Source organism: Bos javanicus, chromosome 25, assembly GCF_032452875.1.
Source record: "Bos javanicus breed banteng chromosome 25, ARS-OSU_banteng_1.0, whole genome shotgun sequence".
Classification (NCBI taxonomy): Eukaryota; Metazoa; Chordata; class Mammalia; order Artiodactyla; family Bovidae; genus Bos; species Bos javanicus.
Window position 1 is genome coordinate 32879344 of NC_083892.1, and position 19623 is coordinate 32898966.

The 19623-nt window shown below is 55.3% G+C and overlaps 1 protein-coding gene across 10 annotated transcripts in view; it reads right to left on the reverse strand.

Annotated features, from left to right (window-relative positions):
• GTF2IRD1 (GTF2I repeat domain containing 1) overlaps window positions 1-19623 on the reverse strand; it is a 118132-nt gene that overhangs the window by 31448 nt on the left and 67061 nt on the right. For 8 of the 10 annotated variants that reach the window (XM_061401867.1, XM_061401861.1, XM_061401868.1 and 5 more), the window contains 12 exons: window positions 19387-19495; window positions 18485-18558; window positions 17855-17935; window positions 16968-17057; window positions 12483-12530; window positions 11288-11353; window positions 10043-10226; window positions 6566-6615; window positions 6295-6351; window positions 4520-4603; window positions 2851-3034; window positions 2097-2125 (listed from right to left, as the gene is read on the reverse strand). In XM_061401867.1, the coding sequence (XP_061257851.1) occupies window positions 2097-2125; window positions 2851-3034; window positions 4520-4603; window positions 6295-6351; window positions 6566-6615; window positions 10043-10226; window positions 11288-11353; window positions 12483-12530; window positions 16968-17057; window positions 17855-17935; window positions 18485-18558; window positions 19387-19495 (1056 nt within the window). The remainder of the gene's footprint in view (window positions 1-2096; window positions 2126-2850; window positions 3035-4519; window positions 4604-6294; window positions 6352-6565; window positions 6616-10042; window positions 10227-11287; window positions 11354-12482; window positions 12531-16967; window positions 17058-17854; window positions 17936-18484; window positions 18559-19386; window positions 19496-19623) is intronic. The other 2 variants (XM_061401865.1, XM_061401866.1) reach the window with 2 other exon arrangements.

The window sequence follows — 19623 nt, forward strand, 5'->3', positions numbered from 1 at the left end:
CTCTACAGGGCCTGGGTAGGAAGCCCTGGGCAGCACAGGGCGTGTAGGGGGGAGGCCGTTGGACCGCCTCGCTGTGTTTCTCCAGCAGAGGGAGGCCTGTCTGCTCCCATGGCCACCGCTCGTAGGAGCAGGATGGACACTGCCCAGCACGGACACCTACCGGGCAGAAACAGAAGTCGGGGCGGGCAGCAGCTTGAAGCTGATTCAGTACAAGTGCTGACGGGGTCACGGGGCCCCTGCTTCGGGATAGGCGAGTGGACCAGAGGCCACTGGCCATGGCCCTGGAGCCAGGCAGGTCCATAGCCCAGCCACAGTCACAGGGCAGGGATGGGCCCGGGAATGCGATGAGAAGGGGATCCATGGGCCTGTGATGTCCTCACGAGCACCTGGGCCCTCCTTTCCGTGTTCTGTCCTGCAGACCCCGGCAGCCGCAGGCCCCACCTCCCCATGGGGGCGACCGGCTGCAGATCATAGGCCCAGAGGCCAGCCAGGCCACCTGCTGGCTGTGTGATGCAGGCACATCGCTGAGATGCGAGTCTCAGTTTCCCCCTGAAAGTTGGACTTTCGTGCCAAACTCCCAGATCGAAGGAGTAAACGAGATGCCTCCTGTGTGTGTCCATTGCTGTAACCATGGTACCCAGAACACTGTCTGGCGATGGCAGGAAGGACCTCCAGAAACACATGTAAAACGGACCCAGGTGAAGCGGTCTGCACTGGGTCTGATGCCCAGAAACGTCTTGGCAAGGTTTCCTCCAGGGCCACTGTCTCTACCTTACTGACATCATCCGATGGCACCTCTGAGAGTTCTAGAAAAACACCTTGGGTGTGGACCTTGGACCTCTCCTACTCACCCATCTGACCACCTGCTTCTCCTTCCCTCTCCTGGCTCTCCAGTCCAGCTCTCCCAAGGCCCCATCAAAGCCTTCCTCTCCTGAAACCCTCTCTGAGCACCCCTCCCTCTGCTTCTCCTCCTGGGGGTCCCTGCAGCCAACGGCAGCTGCCGCATCACTATACGCCTTGGTGAGTCTGACCCCTCCAGGTCACACCCACCCAGAAGCCCACCAAGCCAGGCCAGGGCGCAGGGAGCAGGTCCAGGCAGGAGGGTCAGGGTGCACAGAGACAGGTGGTGAGTGACGTGGCCGGGGCCATAACATCAAATTCCTGTTGTTGTTTAGTCACTAAGTCTTGTCTGACTCTTTTGCGACCCCACAGACTGTAACCCACCAGGTTCCTCTGTCCGTGGAATTCTCCAGGCAAGAATACTGGAGTGGGTAGCCAGTCCCTTTTCCAGGGGATCTTCCTGGCCCAGGAATTGAACCCACATCTCCTGCATTGCAGGCGGGTTCTTTATCACTGAGCCACCCGAGAAGCCCTCAGATTCCTGTACTGCAGGCTCTTTATGTTCCCAGCACAGCCTCCCCAAGGGCCTGGGGCTGTCAGTGGCTCTGGGTAGGAGAGGAGAGGCAGCAAGGCTCTGGGCTCAGCACAGGCAGCCACCTCCTCGGAGGCCTGGGCCATCCCTAGGTGCTGATCGGGTGATCATGTCACCTGCGCGGGGACAGCCTCTGCTCATTCAGGGTTTGGGAGGGCCAGGACATAGCGTGGGGGAGGATGGACGGAAGTGGATGTCTTGAGAAGGGCCAGGAGAGGCGTTTTACAAAGTGGGTAAACGCTTACCCACATCTCACAACCAAGCTCGCAGGTTCCCACGCAGACACTCCTCTCTCTGAAGTTAGGAACCCACCTGCCATCAACCTTATCCACTCAGCAAGGACCCTCATGGGGGAAGTTGGGGGTCACTGACCCAGCCGGGCCCTTCTCTCCTGAATCCTGGCTGGGTGAAGCTTAAAAGTCACCTGTGGCCCACCATCATCCCTTTCTGCGTTGCAGGAACCGGGTCCTGGTTCTAACTTGACCTTACTTCCCGCTTCCCCAACCCCGGGGCCAGTTCCCAGGGCAGACATGGCGGGGCTCCTGCTCCAGGGCCCCAGAAGCTGCGCCCCATGGTGAGCTCTGCTCTGGCCGCTGCCCCTAGCACCATGGCCCGCCCCTGCCCCTCTACGCCAAGTGGCCCTCCCATAGCCAGCACCTCTTACCAGGCTTCGGGATGAGTCCTTGGAAAGGCCTGGAAAAGAAACAGAGACAGGAGTGTCAGGCGAGAGCCTGGGAGCTTGCAAGGAATGTGTGGGGCCTGCCCCGGACCAGCTAAACCAGTATCTGCAATTTTCGGGGGGGGAGGGGGAGTGGGCTGCATGGTGTGGCCTGTGGGATCTTAGTTCCCTGACCTGGGATCAAACCCGGGACTCTGGCAGTGAGAACACCGAGTCCTAATTCCCAGACAGCCAGGGAATTCCCCAGAAACTGCATTTAACAGGATGTCTGGGGCTCTGTGTGCACGGGACCTTGGGACCCTGGGACGCTGGGACGGTCGGCAGGGCTTCTGTGTACCAGGTGGAGCAGGGTCTCCTGCTGGCACCGCCCTGCCAGCTCCGCAGCGCCATGCACATCACTTGTCTCGGTCTCCTCCCCTCTGACATGGGACAAAGGCCTCTCTCCCAGGGGAATAGGAGTGCAGTGAGCAGCCACCAAGGCAGGGAGACGGGGCCCATGAAGGCTGCCCCTGCTATGGTGTATGGGGGTGCGGGGGACCTAGTCTCATCTCTTTGGGGCTCTGTGCACCCCAGCTGGCCTGCGGGGCCCCCTCCTCCAACCCCCAGGATCCATGTGGTGCTGGGAAAGCCACCTTGTCCCGCCGGAAGGGCAGGATCACCCGAAGGCCAGGCCAAGGGTCCGCGACGTGAGGCCCCTCCTGGCCCTTGCCTCCTCTCTCTTCCCCCATTCCCTGAGTACCTGGTGACAGTGAACTTGATCTTGTCAGCCACCGCGAGGATCCTCTCCAGGTTCTGGGAGCCAAAGGTGCAGGGCTTTCGGAACGGGATCCCCGGGGGCAGCCCCTCGATGATGACTGAGCCAGGGTTACTCTTGATCCGCTTGTAGGGCACCTGGACTGGGTACTTGATACCCAAGGCCTCCCCTGCGGACAAGAGGGACGGAGAAGTGTTGTCGGGAGCCACAGGCAGGGCTGGTGTGCTGTCAGCAGCCAGGGGTGCTCTGCATATATGAGTGTGATACACCCCTGTACATGGGGGAATGGGAGGTATCATGTAGCGCTACAGACAGGCACAATCAGTAGGGGACTGGGAAGTGGGGGGCCTAGGGGGCTGTGGAGTGGGTCTGTGCCTGAGCCGGGCTGAGGAGCAGGCGGGGGATGTGTGGCTATAGTTGCTGGGGAGAAGACTGCTCCTAACGTGTCAGCCTCACAGCTCGAGAATCTGAAAGCCATCTTGCAGATGGTACCTTGTGGGCACACCTGGTCCTTCCCTACAACACTTGACCCTCCTCCCTCAGTGAGGTTCCGCCTCACCCTGGCTCTGGACTGGCCTGGCCAGAGAGGGCAGATTGCATGTGGGAGCAGGGAAGCCAGCCAGGGTGTGGCTCAGACCTCAGGGCCTTCTTTCCATATCTGGGGCTTGGCCTCACTTCTACTGCCCACCTTCTGCAGAGAGCAGTGGCATGTCCATCCCAGGGCCTGTGCTGACAGCCTGGGGGCTGTCCTGAGGCCACTGCTGACCCACTGTCAGGCTGACATGAACATCCATGGCTCCCTGCCTAGGCAGGGTGCACCACGGAAGCATCCTCCTGGACCAAGGGTTGGACACCCCTCAGTGTCCCGGGTAGCCCGCTTACGAAGACAAGCCTGCGGAAATCTCCCACGTCTTGGACAAGGAGAAACAGCTGAACTTTTTCTGGGCAATAAACTAATTTTTATCTCATGGATACTGAGAATGGTATCCAGTTCCAATTCAGTCGCTCGGTCACATCTGACTCTTTGCGACCCCATGAACCGTAGCACGCCAGGCCTCCCTGTCCATCACCAACTCCCAGAGTCTACCCAAACCCATGTCCATTGAGTCGGTGATGCCATTCAACCATCTCATCCCCTGTCGTCCCCTTCTCCTCCTGCTCTCAATCTTTCCCAGCATCAGGGTCTTTTCAAATGAGTCAGCTCTTTGCATCAGAATGGTATAACTGGTCTCATTTCCCTTTTTGCTCTGGCTCCTAGGAAACTCAGAGCCCCACATTCATTAAGTATAGAACTGCTGAGTCTTCATGGCACCCCTGGTTTGTGCCTTTGCTTCAGCTTGTCTGTTCAGTGTTACTGAGACATAATTCACATATCATAACATTTACCATCTTAAATAATCCAGTGGTTTTATTAGTAGTAGTAGTAGCAGCAGCAGTAATGTTTTTTGGCTACATCCATGGCATGTGTGGTCTTAGTTCCCTGACCAGGGATTGAACCTGCAGCCCCTGCATTGGAAGTGTGGAGTCTTAACCACTGGATCACCAGGGAAGTCCCAGTGCTCAAGAAATGTTTGCATGCGGGTTGAGTGGTCTTTCCAGAGGAGACCATGGCCCCACCTCTCTTCCCTTCCGGCCGGGGCACCCTGGGGCTCACCATATTTCTTATTGAACAGATCCTGAACTTGCTCCCTCAGTGTGTTGGCAATGTCGATCCGTGAGAGTCTGGCGTCATAATTTTCTGCCAAGTGAAAAACAATTACGGATTTGGGCTGTTAAATGAAAAGGCACTTGATGACTTTCACAGAATATGATTTTCTAATTATGGGGAACTCCTTCTCGGGCAATTATCAGCTCCTTGGAGGGGCCCCTCGGAGAACTCCAGCACTAACATCTTGACGGGGACGTGTGTTTGCTCCGGAAGGACTCACACTGTTGCGACGACAGCAATGAGTTGGAAATTAAGTTAATTGTTGACATTCGAAAACCACACCAATAGCCAGACCTGGAGGGGCGAGACCCCACGAAAGGGAGCAGCCCTGCATCACGAAGAGTGGAACGGGGCCTCAGTCAGGGTCAGCAGGGAGGCGGGAGGCTAAGCAGGGAGCTGAGGTCACTGACCACGACCCCGTGGAGCCAGGGAGCCAGCCTGGCAGTTCCCACGGTCACTCGCTCACTCACCCAGAGGGTGTTTGCTAAGAAGCCCATGAGTCCACCTGCCATGAGGCCCCCGGATGTTGGGGGACATTAGAGCCTGACACTGCCTTGTGGGCAAAGAGAGGTGGGGGGAGGCTGGAGGGAGGGGATGGGTCTCTGGGTAGTTGGACCCCAGTTTGCTAAAAGGGCCGAGTATGAACAGCCACGGGGTAAGGTGAGAGACTCGACTCTCCCATCATAGAAAGTTCTGGCCTGGGGAGGAGTGAGAGGCTTGGTGCTAAGCAGGTGCCCTTCTGGGATCTGGGACCCAGGACCCCATGCTCCTCCACCCCCAGGGGCTGGCCCTTCTTGTCTCTGGTCTGGCTGACCTCACTTTCTCCTTAGAGTCGCAGGGCCCACCTGGGGAAGACCCACCCTGCGGGACTTCTAGCCACTGTCCAGAGCTGCTCTGACGTGCACGTGGACAGCTGCTCTCAGTCACGGCAGCCCCCACTGATGCTACGCACACACACACGCATGCTCAGTCACGTTCAACTCTTTGAGACCCTGTGGACTGTACGTAGCCCACCAGGCTCCTCTGTCCATGGGATCTCCCAGGCAAGAAAACTGGAGTGGGTTGCCGTTTCCTCCTCCAGGGGATCTTCCTGACCAGAGAGCGAAGCTGCGTCCACTGCGTTGACAGGCAGTCTTTACCACTGAGCCACCTGGGCAGCCCAATGATCTGATCTCAACCAAAAGGCAGAGCAGTCCTACCAGCCCCCACCATCGGGAGGGATGGGACAGAGCCTCCCTGGCCCTCTGTTTCTTACCCAGGGTCCCCCCTTCAGCCCTGAGCTCAGGCTTTGCCCCATCCTCCACCCCTCTCCCTCCACACTCACGTCCTTCCACCCCTCCTCGGCCTGGCCACAGTCCTCCCTTTCAGGAGAATCCTCCTTGCCCTCGGCAACTCCTCTCCTCTGATTTCAAAGCACGAAGAAGCATGGCCGGCTGCCTGACACGAAGCGGGCAGGTCAGCTGCCTCCCCAGACTGACAGCAAGTGGCTCCTTCACCCCACACCCCACTGTCCCCTGAACCCCTAGATGCCTGGCGGAGATTCTCCTTAGAGCTAATACACTACAGCCCTGCTTGGCTGCCTGCCCACATGGCTTAGACCACCCTCCTCGGGGGGCCCTGAGGTTGGCAGCCAGCCCCTCCCACCCCCAGCCTGGCCCTCCAAGGCCAGGTCAAGGTCATGGCACTGGGACAGGGGACCCCATCCTGAGCTGCAACCTTACCTTGAAAGCCCTGTCTCTTCAGGCTCTCGTCCACAAGAGGGTCCCCGGAATCCCTCTCTGGGGGCGTTGGGGGAGGGGAGAGAAGCCAGGGTGAGCGGGTAGCTCCTGGGACCCGGGACAGAGGTTGGCATCTGGTGGGGACAAACTTGGTGGGGAGGGTGGTGGGGGAATGCCAGGGGAGACGGAACCAGGAAGGAGGAAGCAGGAGGAGGGGCGGTGGCAGACGCCTGGGACCCTTCCCAAGCCCAGCCCGTGACCCTGGGCAGGGTACCTTGGCTGTCCGAGAGGGGCTCTTTGACTCCTTCTGTGAGCAGCTCAGGCCTGCAAAACACAAGAGGGGCTATCACTAAGGCCCCTCGAGGCCTTCCCAGCTCTGCCCTCTGGGCCTCAGTCTGCACATCTGTGCAATGGGCCCTCCTGATTCCGGACAGTCCAGGTCTGGGGTCCCCGTGCCCCAGGCAGGGTCCTGCCGACAGATCTGGGGGTGTGAGATCCGGCAGCTGTGAGGATCCAGCCAGGAGCGAGATCTTGGTTCCCCAACCAGGAGTTGAACCCGTGCCCCCTGCATGGGAAGTTCAGAGTCTTAACCAGGGGACCACTGGAAGTCCCAGGTTTTAGTATATTCAACGAAGTTGTTCATGCAGCCATGCTTGGGTGCATGCTAAGTCGCTTCAGTCCTGTCCGACTCCTTGTGACCCCATGGACTAGCCCACCAGGCTCCTCTGGTGTCTACGGTTTTTTCCAGGCAAGAATACTGGAGTGGATTGCCATCTCCTTCTCCAGGGGATCTTCCCGACCCAGGGACTGAACCCACATCTCTTAGGTCTCCTGCATCGGCAGGGGGTTTCTTTACCACGAGCACCATCGGGGAAGCTAATTTCAGAACATTTACATCTCCATCCAAAATGTACCCTTTAAAAAAAAAAATAAAAAATGTACCCTTTTTAAAAGTAAAATTAGTAAGAAGTGGCTATTTTTTTTTTTTACTAATATTCTCAATAGTATTTTTAGCTAACTTTTTAAAAGGAGGAATACCAAAATAAAATAAATATATTCAAGTGCTCAATCTCTCTCTTCCAATTATCTCCTACAATCACCCCAACTAGTCCTTAATCTTAACATCCCAAAGGTCCCATTGGACAGAGTTAATCACTCTTTTCTACTTGAATTATTTTTTCCGCTTGGCATTCAGGAAACTGGGATTACTTAAATTCATTTAAAAATCTGGTGTGTATATATACATTTATTTTAAGAAATGAACTCCTGATACTGGCAACCACATGGATGAGTCTCAAAAGCCAAGTGAAAGAAGTCAGACCCAGTGAGATGCACAGTGCATGATGCCATTTATATGACATTCTGGAAAAGGCAAAATGACAGAAAACTGATCAATGGTTGCCGGGAGCTGGGGTAGCCGGCAAAGGGGCACAAGGGAAGCTTCTGTATCTTTTTAAAATTTTTTATTTGTTTTTTAAATCTTTTGCTTATGCCACAGAGCATGTGGGATCTTAGTTTCCCAACCAGGGCTCGAACCTGCGCCCTCTGTGTTGGCAGCACGGAGTCTTAACCACTGGACCACCAGGGAAGTCCTGCTTTGTATTTTGAAGGTAGTCATGTGACTGTACGAGCTCGCCAAAAATCAAAGAGCTGCACATTTAAAAAGGGTAACATTAAACTTCAATAAACCTGATACTAAAAAAACCACAAAGAACTCCAAACCATCTTGACTGAGTGTGACAAGCCCTTTGCTAAGCCTTGACCTTCAGGGCCACCCTATAAACAGTACAGTGTGCCCCACCTGACACCTGAGCAGCCTGCCCAAGGTCAAGGGGAGGAACAGGAAGAGCCAGACTCAGATCCACGAGTCTGGGAGCCACCCAAGTACTTCCAGTTCTCAGTCTGAGGAGATGGATGAGGCCAGTGGCCCCCACGTGTTATGTTCCTCCTGGACGCTGACAGCTTCCCACGTTCTGTCTGCCCCCCCGACCGCTCCCTTGTGTCTGAGCCCCGTAATCCACCTGCCATCCCTCTCTGCAAGGTTCCCCCACACCGCAAACATAACAAAAGTCAGAGCCAACTCTTACATTGTTTTTTTTTTTTTATGTTTTGGCCATACTGTGCAGCATATGGAATCTTAGTTCCCAGACCAGTGATCAAACCGGTGCCCCCTGCATCAGAAGTGTGGAGTCTCAACCACTGGACTGCAGGGAAAGTCCCTCAGCTCTTGACTTTGACCTCCAACCTCATCATCGGCATCTTGGAAAATGGCATCACCACCATCCTAGCTGCTCAGTCCCCAACCTTCAGTCATTCAGCCCCTCTTCCTCTCACACCCACATCGTATACATTGGCAAATTCTACCAGCTCCATCTTCAAAACATTGCCTGAATCTGATGACTTCTCACCACCGCACCTTTACTGAGTCCAAGATGCCACTGTGTCTTCAGGGCCAGGTACAGCCTTCTTACTGGTCCCACCCTTCTCAAAACCGTCCAGTGAGTTCTCATTACATGTGAAACAAAATCCAAACCCTTTACGCCAGCCCAAGACCCTGTATAATCCAGCTCCTTCTACCTTTTGTGTCTCGCCACTCACACTCTTCTCTCGCTCAATCCGCACCAGTTACACTGGCACCTTGCTAGACTTGAGAGGCACAAGCATGTCCCTGCCTCAGGGCCTTGGCACCTGTCATTCCCACTGCTTCAGTGCTCTTCCACCAGATATCTGCAAGGCTTGCATCATTAGGTCTCTGCTCTGATGTCCCCTCCATCGAGAGGTTCCTCCTGCCCCTCTCTGCCCCTTTAACCTGCGTTACAGCATTTATCTCTACCTGATATTATATTGGGATTTTATTTGATGAGGTCAGCCAACTCAACAGCAGGACTCAGTGGCATTCATTGATGCATCACTGCTGGCACATGGTGGGCACTCAAGGTGCATTTGTGGAAGGAAAGAATCACGTATCCACTATCTGTACGTGGAATACCACCCTCCCTGCTTAATCTGATGCAAGCCAGGCTCCACAAGAGCTCCCTGCCCTGCACCCCAATGCCAACCTGCCACTCTAGGCGTGAAGGACACCCCGAGTCTCCCAATTTGGGGGCCATCTACTCCCATGGGCAGAGCAAACCTTTAAATATCCCCTTTCTTGTTACTTTCAACCAAACCAAACCTAAGTTTACAAGACATCCCAGGAACACAGAGAAGAGCGAAACAGGTCACCCCCAGGCCCTCCCTCCTCTTTTAAAAATTCAATAGCTGCCTCCATCTCCTCCAGAGGGACTTTATATCTCAGTTGGGCACACAGGCTGGATACAATGGAGCTCCTTGGGTCCTCGCTGATGAAAACTAGATGCTTGAGGAAAGAGAAGACACCTGAAATGTCAATGCCCGATTTTCTAATCCAGGGAAAATGGGGTATTGTCAGTTCTGATGCCTCCAACCCCCAGAGGATGCTCAGAATGAGCCAGTAGGCGTATTCCTGTCTTACATCCAGGCAAGCTGGGGACTGCTCTCCTGGGGACTGAGAGGCATCAATCTGGTTGCTTTAGGTCCTTCAGGCCTCGGCTGGGGCTGGGCAAACTTGTACCTGCACGATTGAGGCCAAACTTCATCTAGTGCCCTATCATCAAAAAAAAAAAAAAAAAAAAACGCCTTCCCCAATCTAAAGAGGAAAACAGCTACTTGGCACTTCTCCTTGGTGCTGGGCAAGCCTGAAGCGGCTCCTGTGGACCCTGCTGGGCCTTACCTCTTGATGACAAACTGGATGCTGTTGCTGGCTTCCAGGATCTTCCGGAGCTTGGCGATCCCAAAGCAGTTGGGCCTGCGGAGGGAGATGCCTTCAGGCAGCCCCACCACAAACAGCTCCTCTGGGTACATCAGGAACTTGGAGTAGGGCACCTTGACAGGCTCCGAGATGCCAATGGCCTTGGCTGCAGAGATACGGCTGCTGTAGGGCCATCCAGATCTACGGGGCCACGAGCCTCGATTCCCACCTCCCATGTCTGCATGGGGGGGCCGGAGCCCTTTTGAAACTTAGCTCTCAGCTGAACCTTCCTGACCCTCCTGAGAGGTTAAGTACTGTCAGCCTCAGTCTTGTGGGTAAGCAGCCCAGAGCCCAGAGGGGATGTGACTTGTCTCAGGTCCCAGGATCCCTCAGGTCCCAGGGATGGGAATCCAAGTCAGCGGGACCCTCAATCTTACGTTCAGTCCACGCCCTCATGCCCTGGCAGCGCAGGAGAAACCACTGACAGCTGGTGAAACCTGGTATCGGCTCCACCCAAGTCCACTCGTCCCCGTGCTGCCAGAAAGGCCCTCTGGAAGGTCCCTCTGCCACCATAAATAACCCCAACCCCCTGTGTGGCCCAACGCCATGCCTCGTGAACTGGAGAGATCTGAGGGCCAGGCCAGGCACTACCACTCACTAGTCGGGGGGCCTCAGACAAGCCATGGCACTTCCCCAGGCCTCGATTTCCCTCATCTGTAAAATGGGTATTAGGACACAGGGATTTTTGTGAGACGGGATGGGAGAAGGTGTGTGAAGCACCTTGCCAGCGCCTGGCCAACCACAGAGGCTGAATGAAGAGTAGGCTTCTCCCCTGCCTTTCTAGTAGGAAAGATCTTGCCATGCGTGCATCCTCCTGAGGACCCTGAATGAGGGTGTCTGTGGGGGACAGAGGGGCAGTTACAGCTGACACAGCGGCCTCTCCCAACTGAGGCTAAGGCAGACCATGAGTGTGAGTGTGTTGATGGAGGAGACAGCAGTGCTGTGTTTCAGAGGGTGGGGTTCTCCAGCAGTGCCTCAGTCTCCCCAAGCGGGATGTCTGGAGCTGAGGAGGGGGCTGGGCAGCAGCCCCTACAGTGCCCCAGCCCCCCCGGCTCCTCCCTGTTCAGGGAGCAGCTGGGCCGGGGGCCGGGGGGGTCAGTCCCTCTGATAACAGGGCAGCTGGAGGGACACCCAGATACCCCCAACCCTGCCCGGCTCCTTGCTCACCGTATCGCGTGTTGAAAAGCAGCTCCACCTGCTTCCGCAGAGGCCGGATCACATCGCCGTGACTGTCTGGAAGGCAAAGGGCAGTTTGCTGAGCCTCCCCAGAGGCAGCAGGACCCTGCTTCTCAGCTCGTGTCCCAGCTCTGCTGCCACCAAGGATGCCCTACACTGAGACCTTGGAAAGGGGAAGGGTGGTGATGGCAGATAACCTCTTTCCTCAGAAGTGGCCTCTCTGCAGACAGGTCCACAGTTCCTGCTTGCGAAATCGGGTCTAGGGCATCACCAGGCCTGAATGGAAGGTTCTGAGGCCTAAGGATGACCATGGGACTTTCTATGTGAATGTCACTCTCGACGAGCACAGTGACTTATGTATGTATGTATGTACGTGTGCTCAGTCATGTCCAACTCTTTGTAACCCCCTGGGCTGTAGTCCACCAGGTTCCTCTGTCCATGGGATGTTTCAGGCAAGAATACTGAAGTGGGTTGCCATTTCCTCTCCAGGGGACCTTCCTGACCCAGGGATTGAACCTGCATCTCCTGCATTGGCAGGTGGATTCTTTACCACTGAGCCACCGGGAAAGTCTAGTCAAGCACAGTGACTTAACTAGTGTGTGTATACTAAGCCTGCAAATTGAGTGTGCTGCCACCAGATGGCAGTAGACATCTGTTAAAATTTCAGAGTTACACTCCCCACTTTTGGGATTGGGAAAGAGACACTCCCCTCCTCTGACACCCACTCATTCCATTCCAGGGGCAGACACAGCCCCATCCTCACCTTGACCTCCCTGCCTGTCCTACTCCCACTCTTTGCAAGCTGGGAATGAGCCATGTTCCTGAGACTGAACATGTCTACTGGACCCAAAGCCAATTTTGTGCTTTCAGGCCTCAGTTCGACTTGTTCAGGAAGACTAAGCTCAGACCTCAGCCTTAAAAGTTTTCTGGAAAGAAGTAGGGTGTATATAAAACAAAATAAGAAAGTCTTACAATTTCTCTTACCAGGAACAGCTGCTCCTACCTCTGACCACATACCTCCTAGTTCTAGAAAACAGGTCTATAAACCTCCCAATTCAAGTAGCCTATAGGACACCCACTCCCAAACCCGGTGTCTGGAGAGAGACAAAAGGGAGTTGTGGGACACGGGAGGGGAGGAGGCCTGGGTAGGGAGGGAGAGAGAAGTGGGAAGCGGACAGTGCCTCACCCTCCACTGGCCTTTCCTCGGGCCGAGGGTCCTCGCTGGCGCCTTTGTCTGAAAGAGAAGAGGGAGCCATGCAGCCACATTCACCATCTCTGCACCTCCAAAGTGAGGTCGGACAGGCAGGGAGTGCAGGCCAAGACCGGAGCACGGCACAGTGACCCCGAGACGGGATCAGGGACCCCAGTTTTGTACAAGCACCCACCCTCGCCTCCACGTGAGCTTTCGAGACCGGACACCTTTGGGATGCGTGGCCTGGAGACCAGCCCCACGCCACCCCATCCTTCCTTCCACTGCCTCCAGGCTCTGCTCCAGGAACAGAGGAAACGCAGCAACAAGACAACGCCTGTCCTCCTGGCGTGACGCCAGACACAGCACGTGATGTCAGATGGCAGTGACGCCATAAAGACAGACAGAGGCACAGGACTTCCCTGGGGGTCCAGTGGTTAAGACTTTGCCTTCCAATGCAGGGGTTGTGGGTTCGATCCTGGATCAGCACGCCCACACGGCTCATGGCCAAAAATCCAAAACATAAAACAGTAGCAATATTATAACAAGTTCAATAAAGTTTTAAAATGATCTGTATACAAATAAAAAAAAATCTTAAAAATGGAGACGGATAAGGGGATGGGGATGTGAACCTATCTAAGGTCATAAGGTTCCGGGGCCTCTGACAAGGTGACTTGGCCCTGGCAAGGACTCAACCTTGTCCCCAGATGTGGGTCCAACCGGCAGCAAAGACATGGCACAGGGAAAAACACGGGAGGTTAGGGCTTAGGCTGTAAACGGGATGGGGGAGACTGGCCTTGGGGGGCACCACTGTCCTACTCCCACTCTTTGCAAGCTGGGAATGAGCCATGTTCCTGAGACTGAACATGTCTACTGGAGGAGACATGGGGAGAGGAATACGTGGGTCGGATCCAAGTGTCCAGGAAGGAGAGGGACACAGGCAGGGAGAGGGGAGCTGTTCCTGTGGGAAGGATGGCTGCAAACTCAAGAGAACGACAGATTTTGGCAGCAAGATGAGATACAAGTGCAGACAGGAGTCGGGTGCCAGGGCGGGACCTTCATCAGCAGCGACTCTTTGGTGCCAGCACTGGAGGAAGGCACAGGGATTTTCAACGCTTGAAACAACCGGAAGGGAACCGCGGCTTAGGAAGCTTGCCCTGTGTTGCCAGGTGCTGTCCCACGCGGGGCCAACCCTTGGACGGCCCCTTTTCAGCCCACAAGGCTGGGCCGAGGAGGAGGGGTGGAGCAGGCGGAGCCCGGGTCTGCTCTCGGCCAGCTGGTGGAGAGGATGCTCGATGAGAAGGGACGCAGGGACTCCCGTGACAGGGAGAGCTCCCATGACGTGGTCAAGGCCCCGCTCTCTTTGTGCGGGAAAAAGGGAGCCTGCTTTTCAGATCACCAGACGAGCTGGAGCCTTGGGGCTCAACCCCGAAGGTTCTGGAAGGTTTCATCTCTGCTCAGCCCCTGACTTTAAAAGGGCCAGAGCTTTAGGACTAAACTTTCGTCAGGGAAACAGGTACGTTGTGGGCAGTGGATGCTGGGCCCACCTGACTCCGCCTAGACAGGCAGTTCCGAGGGCCGACATCAGTTCCTGGAAACAGTGATGGAGGGTGACCAGGCGGATCACCAGCCCAGCCCCCAGCTCCACACACACAGCTCCCCGCTTCCTGTCTTCTCCCTTGTCCCCTCCCCTGCTTCTGTCCCCAGCCTTACCCAGGTGCTGATCCCCAGGGCAGCCCCTAAAAAACACCCCACACGCTAGGCTCCATCTCAGAGACTGGTCCCCAGCGAACGCAACCCACAACACACATCCTGGGGTTGTGACTTTCTCCTGTGCGTTTCAGCGCAGTGTTCCAGTCTGTCAAGGCCATGGGGAACATCCTTCTTGGACGGATGGACCATTCCTCCCCAGGGATCTGCAATCTGCATAATCTTGCTGCCTAAGGTCTCACCAATACATGTTCAAGGAGGGACCGAGCCCTCCAGGACACTGGGGGAAATCTTCCCCCAGTGGAGGCTGGGATCCCCCTAGAGCCCCCTTTTCTTGCTTGAAATTCAAATAACTTTTTTCTTTTTTCTTGGCAGTGCTGAGTAGCATGTGGGATCTCAGTTCCCCGATCAGGGGTCAAACCCCTTGCCCCTTGCATTGGGAGTGGGGCGTCTTAACTACTGAACTGCCACGGAAGTCCTCAACTACCTTTCATTTAAACTGAAAACACTACTTAAAACTGTGTTTAGAGTCGAAACCCTTTTGTTTATAAAAGTCATAAGGAGCTTCTCCAGCCAGCCCAGGGTCAGTTGGAAATGTTGATGGCATAATGAGTCGACCCACTCCTGTGGCTGACCCCACACGGGGTCCTTTCTGAGGGCTCACAGTCGCACATGTAGACATCCGTCCCAGAACTGTGCCTGGGACTGAGGCATAGTCCACCTGTCTTTGCTTTGGGCAAAACCTCATCTCCAAGTCTGTCGTCAGCTCATCTTTTTCCGCCGTGACTTTTCACATCCTATAGACAGCGGATCGAAGGTATTACCTGGAGACCCATTCACCCACAGCAGACCTGGGGACCCTCGATACCTCCTCCTGCTCTGGACTCCCAGGTCCAGGTCACTCTCCTGTTTTCCAGCCCGTTTTTCCTGACAGGGAAGACGGAAGCAGACGAGCAGCAGAGACGCTCTGCCTTTATTCTGTCACCACCCATCTGGGCCCGTAGGAAGCCTTCTTATTTATTTTTCTAGTCATTTGTTTCTTTTTGGTAGGGGAAAATTAAAAAGTGCAGCAAGGCATACAGAGCATGGTAACCAACCCTCATGGACCCACCAACCGGAATGAATATATGTGAGCATTTTGTCATATTTGCACACGATTTTTTAAAACATTAATAAAACATTAGCGATACTATTTTTACATTTCAAATTTGGAAAAATGCTATATTGTCCATATCTTTTTGCACTTGCTTCTCACACTGAACATGATGAGCTTTTTTTTGCACTGTTCATTGAAATACACCTACTATGCTTTTGCACAGTGTCCTTAATAACACCCCCCCCCACCCCACCAGTCCCCATCCCCCCATCAAGCCCACACTTGACATCACACGCAAGGGTAACAAACTCCAGCCCTCTTCCTAAAGTTTCCTGCCCTGACCCAGCAGCCCTTGTTACAGAGTTTTCCAAACTCAAATCATTTAAGGACTAATATAATTTTCCACCATATCTGGAAACCTCGTATAATTTACTATTTGTCTTTCTAATGACTTACTTTTCAAAAATGTTAACTATGTGTAATTCTTTTTTTTTAATTAAAAAAATTTTGGTTATACCTCATGGCACATGGGATCTTAGTTCCCTGACCAGGGATTGAACCCACAGCCTACACAATTGGAAGTGTGCAGTTTTAACCACTGCACCACTAAGGAAGTTCAAATTCTTATTCCTTATTACCTATGATAACATCTGTTGATAATGGTTGGAGCCGAGCGTGTGAGATTCATTAAATTATTCTCAACTTTTTGTGGTTTTGAACATTTCCGAAAAACAAAACATGGAGAACTCCACCCTCCCCCTGCTAATCTCCACCTGCCCAATCATTCCTCTTGTCTAAATTATCACAAGTGTCTGTCTTTCTCTCTCGCCCTCTAGCATCTATTCTCAGCTCCCACGGTCAGAGTGGGTAAGTGTGCGTGCTCAGTCACGTCCGACTTTTCTCGACCCCATGGCCTGTAGCCCGACAGGTTCCTCTATGCGTGGAATTCTCCAGGCAAGGGAGTGGGTTCCCATTCCCTCCTCCAAGGGATCTTCCTGACCCAGGGATCGAACCAGGGTCTCCCACACTGCAGGCAGACTCTTTACTGTTGGAGCCACCAGGGAAGCCCCGTAAACACTAGACCGCCAGGGCATTTCCCTATTTTCCTATTGCTTTGCTTACTGTCTGTCTTCCTGCACTGGCATGTCAGCACAAGGGCGGGGGCTTTGCGGTCTGTTGGGTTCACTGCTCTGTCCCCAGCACTTTGCATGGGACCTGGTACATAATAGGTGCTCGATAAGTAGCTACTGAATAAATGAACAAATTTATCCACATGGGAGCTCCTGGGAAAGACAGAGTAACCAAGCTGAATATAACTCAGAGCCTAGTTCAAGTTTTCAGAAAGGAACCTAGCCTGGCTGGGGGAGTCAGGCATATACTGAGTTTCTTCTAAGGGGGGCAGTCAATACCCAGAAAAATCCCAGGGAGGGGGGTTCCAGCCCATCTCTTTTCTGTTCCTGTTAGTTGCTCAGTCGTGTCTGATTCATTGTGACCCCATGGACCATAGCCTGCCAGGCTCCAATGTCCATGGGATTTCCCAGGCAAGAATACCGGAGTGGGTTCCCATTCCCTTCTCCAGGGGATCTTCCCCACCCAGGGATCGAATCTGGGTCTCCCACGCTGCAGGCGGATTCTTTACTGTGTGAGCCACCAGAGGAGCCCAGCCCGTCTCTTACCAGTCAGCATCTCCATCCCGTAACCAGAATCTTCTGAGGGCAGATGTCCAGGCATCGAGTCTGTCATTTCCTCAGAGGCTGGGGAAGGGTCTGGAGGCAAAACTCCACATGGTGAGAGCATCTTCTGTCTGTCCCACCCTACCGTGGTCCCCAGGGACCCCCAGCCCTGCACACCCCTAGAGCAGGACCCTACAGGAAACCTCCCCTTGGACTCTGGGAGGGTAGCTGTGCCAGGGGTCAGCGGGAGCCCAAGGGGCCCGGAGCCCTGGATTTACCCCATACTGACCCTCCAGAGGCCAAGGATATGCCCCACTTCACAGACGTGGAAACTGAGGCCCAGAGGGATCCAGGTCTGGAGTCAAACTCAAATCTTATTTCAACGACCTTCTCTATTTTCTTTTTTTTTAAAAAATTCTTTCCATTCTATTTACTTTTTGGCTGTGTGGCATATAGGACCATAGTTTCCTGACCAGGGATTGAACCTGTGTCCCCTGCACTGGCAGTGTGGAGTTGTAACCACTGGGCCACCAGGGAAGTCCCTCTGATGACCTTTGCTTCTCCCCACTCTGCCTCGCAAATCCCAGGGAATCCAGGCCAGAGACGTGATGGCTGTGGGGACCTTAAGGAAGGTCGGAGCAGAGACCTGACTCCCAGCCCAGAGGGCAGGGATGGCTGCAGAAAGCACCCAGAATGCTGCACCCTTTCACGGTCAGACCAGACCGAGAAACAGTGGCCTGGAGACACCTTCTTGGCCAGGGCAGGTGCTAGAGAGACAGAGTGGGTCAGCCCAGGAGGGGACGTGTTGGTTGCAGCGGTCCCAGGGCCCCCGTTTTGGGAGCTGCTCCATCTCTGAAGGTTCAGGTGTGGGCGGCAGGATCAGCCCTTACCTGGGACGGTGACCTGGATGATATCTGGATCCTCTGGCTCGATTTTGATGGGTCTCAGCCCACCCAGCTCCCCAGAGGTTCCTGCGAAATGAGGAGGAGATGAGGAATCCGGTCATGTGGGGGCACGAACTTGGCCCGGTAAGGTAGGTCACTCCTGAACACTCCCCTGTCTGGGACTCGTTAGTAGCGCCAGAGAAAGTCAAGTCAGCTCTGGTGTCTGATCTATAGGCAGATGCAGCATATACACCTGGCCACTGAGACTGGAATTGCCAAGGATGAGGAGGCAGTGGTAGAATCCTACACAAAGCCACCACATCCCACGTGCCCCTCCGTGGCCCCCAGCCTGCTCTGCAGCTGGGAAGGGGGGACAGTGGTGAGCAGAGGAAATTCCTTAGTCCTCCGGGAAAGACTGATGGGGGGAGGAGAAGGGGACGACAGAGGATGAGATGGCTGGATGGCATCACTGACTTGACGGACATGAGTTTGAGTAAACTCCGGGAGTTGGTGATGGACAGGGAAGCCTGGCGTGCTGCAGTCCATGGGGTCGCAAAGAGTCGGACATGACTGAGCGACTGAACTGAACTGAACCGGGCTCATAGTCTGAGCCTGCTTCCTGCCCAAGGCACCCACCGCTCCGGACACATGCAGTGGGTTCCAGCTCCTCACCTGGCCCGCAGTCTTCGGAGAGACTGCTCTTGTCTGACCTGTGGGAAGGAAGTCGAGAAACGACATGGCATCACCCCCTGTTCTCGCCCTTTGAGCAGTCAGGGGGCCTCAGTGGCTGCCAATCCAGAACACACCCCTGATCGCACCGGCTCCCACCCCAGGAAGACTCCCAGGGCCCGGTCGCCCAGGACAACAGTCTCCTGGCTGCCCCGGCCAAGGCCCTGCTCCCTCTCCTGGGGTGACCTACCAGGCGCCCACCTTGCCCACCTGCTGGCAGCTCCTGGGGCCTGGGTATGGCCAGTCTGGGAGCCCCACAGCTTAGCACGGGGTGGGGGTGTGATCAGGGCTTGCTGGGGGGGACTGAGCTGTAGGGACCACCAGCCTGGAGGGGGTTGGGGGCTCTGGCGGGGGCGGGAAGTGAAGCTGAGGAGGGCCCTGGGTTGGATGATTCAGTTCATTCACAGAGCACCGTCAGGGCAGAACCAGACCAGACAAGGGGACTCCGGGACAGATGGCCCATCCCTGGCGCCCAGGAGCCCAGGGCCTCCGTGCGGACATTGGTGAAGGGTGACCAGGCCAGGAGCAGAGTGCAGGGCCTTGTGGCCACGCAGGGCAGACACCGGTCTAGTCTGGGTGGCAGGGAAGGTTTCTTAGATCCCAAGGGTTGACAAGAGTCCTCTGGGTGAAAGAAAATCGGCAGAGTCTCTGCTCCTTCTGGGTCCTTTTAAGAGTCTCCCGGGCCCGCAGTGGGGCGGGGCACACGGTGTCTATGTGGAACGGCCCTGTGTGGGGTGTCCAGGTGGAGGGAGCCGGCCTGTCCCTGCTCCTCCCCGCAGAGGTGGGGTGGGGACGGCGGACGGCCTTACCGGGTGGTCCCAGCCAGATCCAGGACGGCAGCACGGGCCACCTCCGTAGAGGCGTCCTCTGGCGGGCTGGCCGGCTCCAGCTTCGTGGGGTCTTTGGTAAACTTGTTCCCTGGTGGGGAGAGCCAGGGAGGGGCAGGGTGGTCAGGCAGGAGGCTCGCCAGCCTTCTCGGCCTGGGGGGGGGGCGCCTGGGGGCAGTTGCTGGGGGGCACCCCTCATGTGTGGCCTGGCCTCCGCCC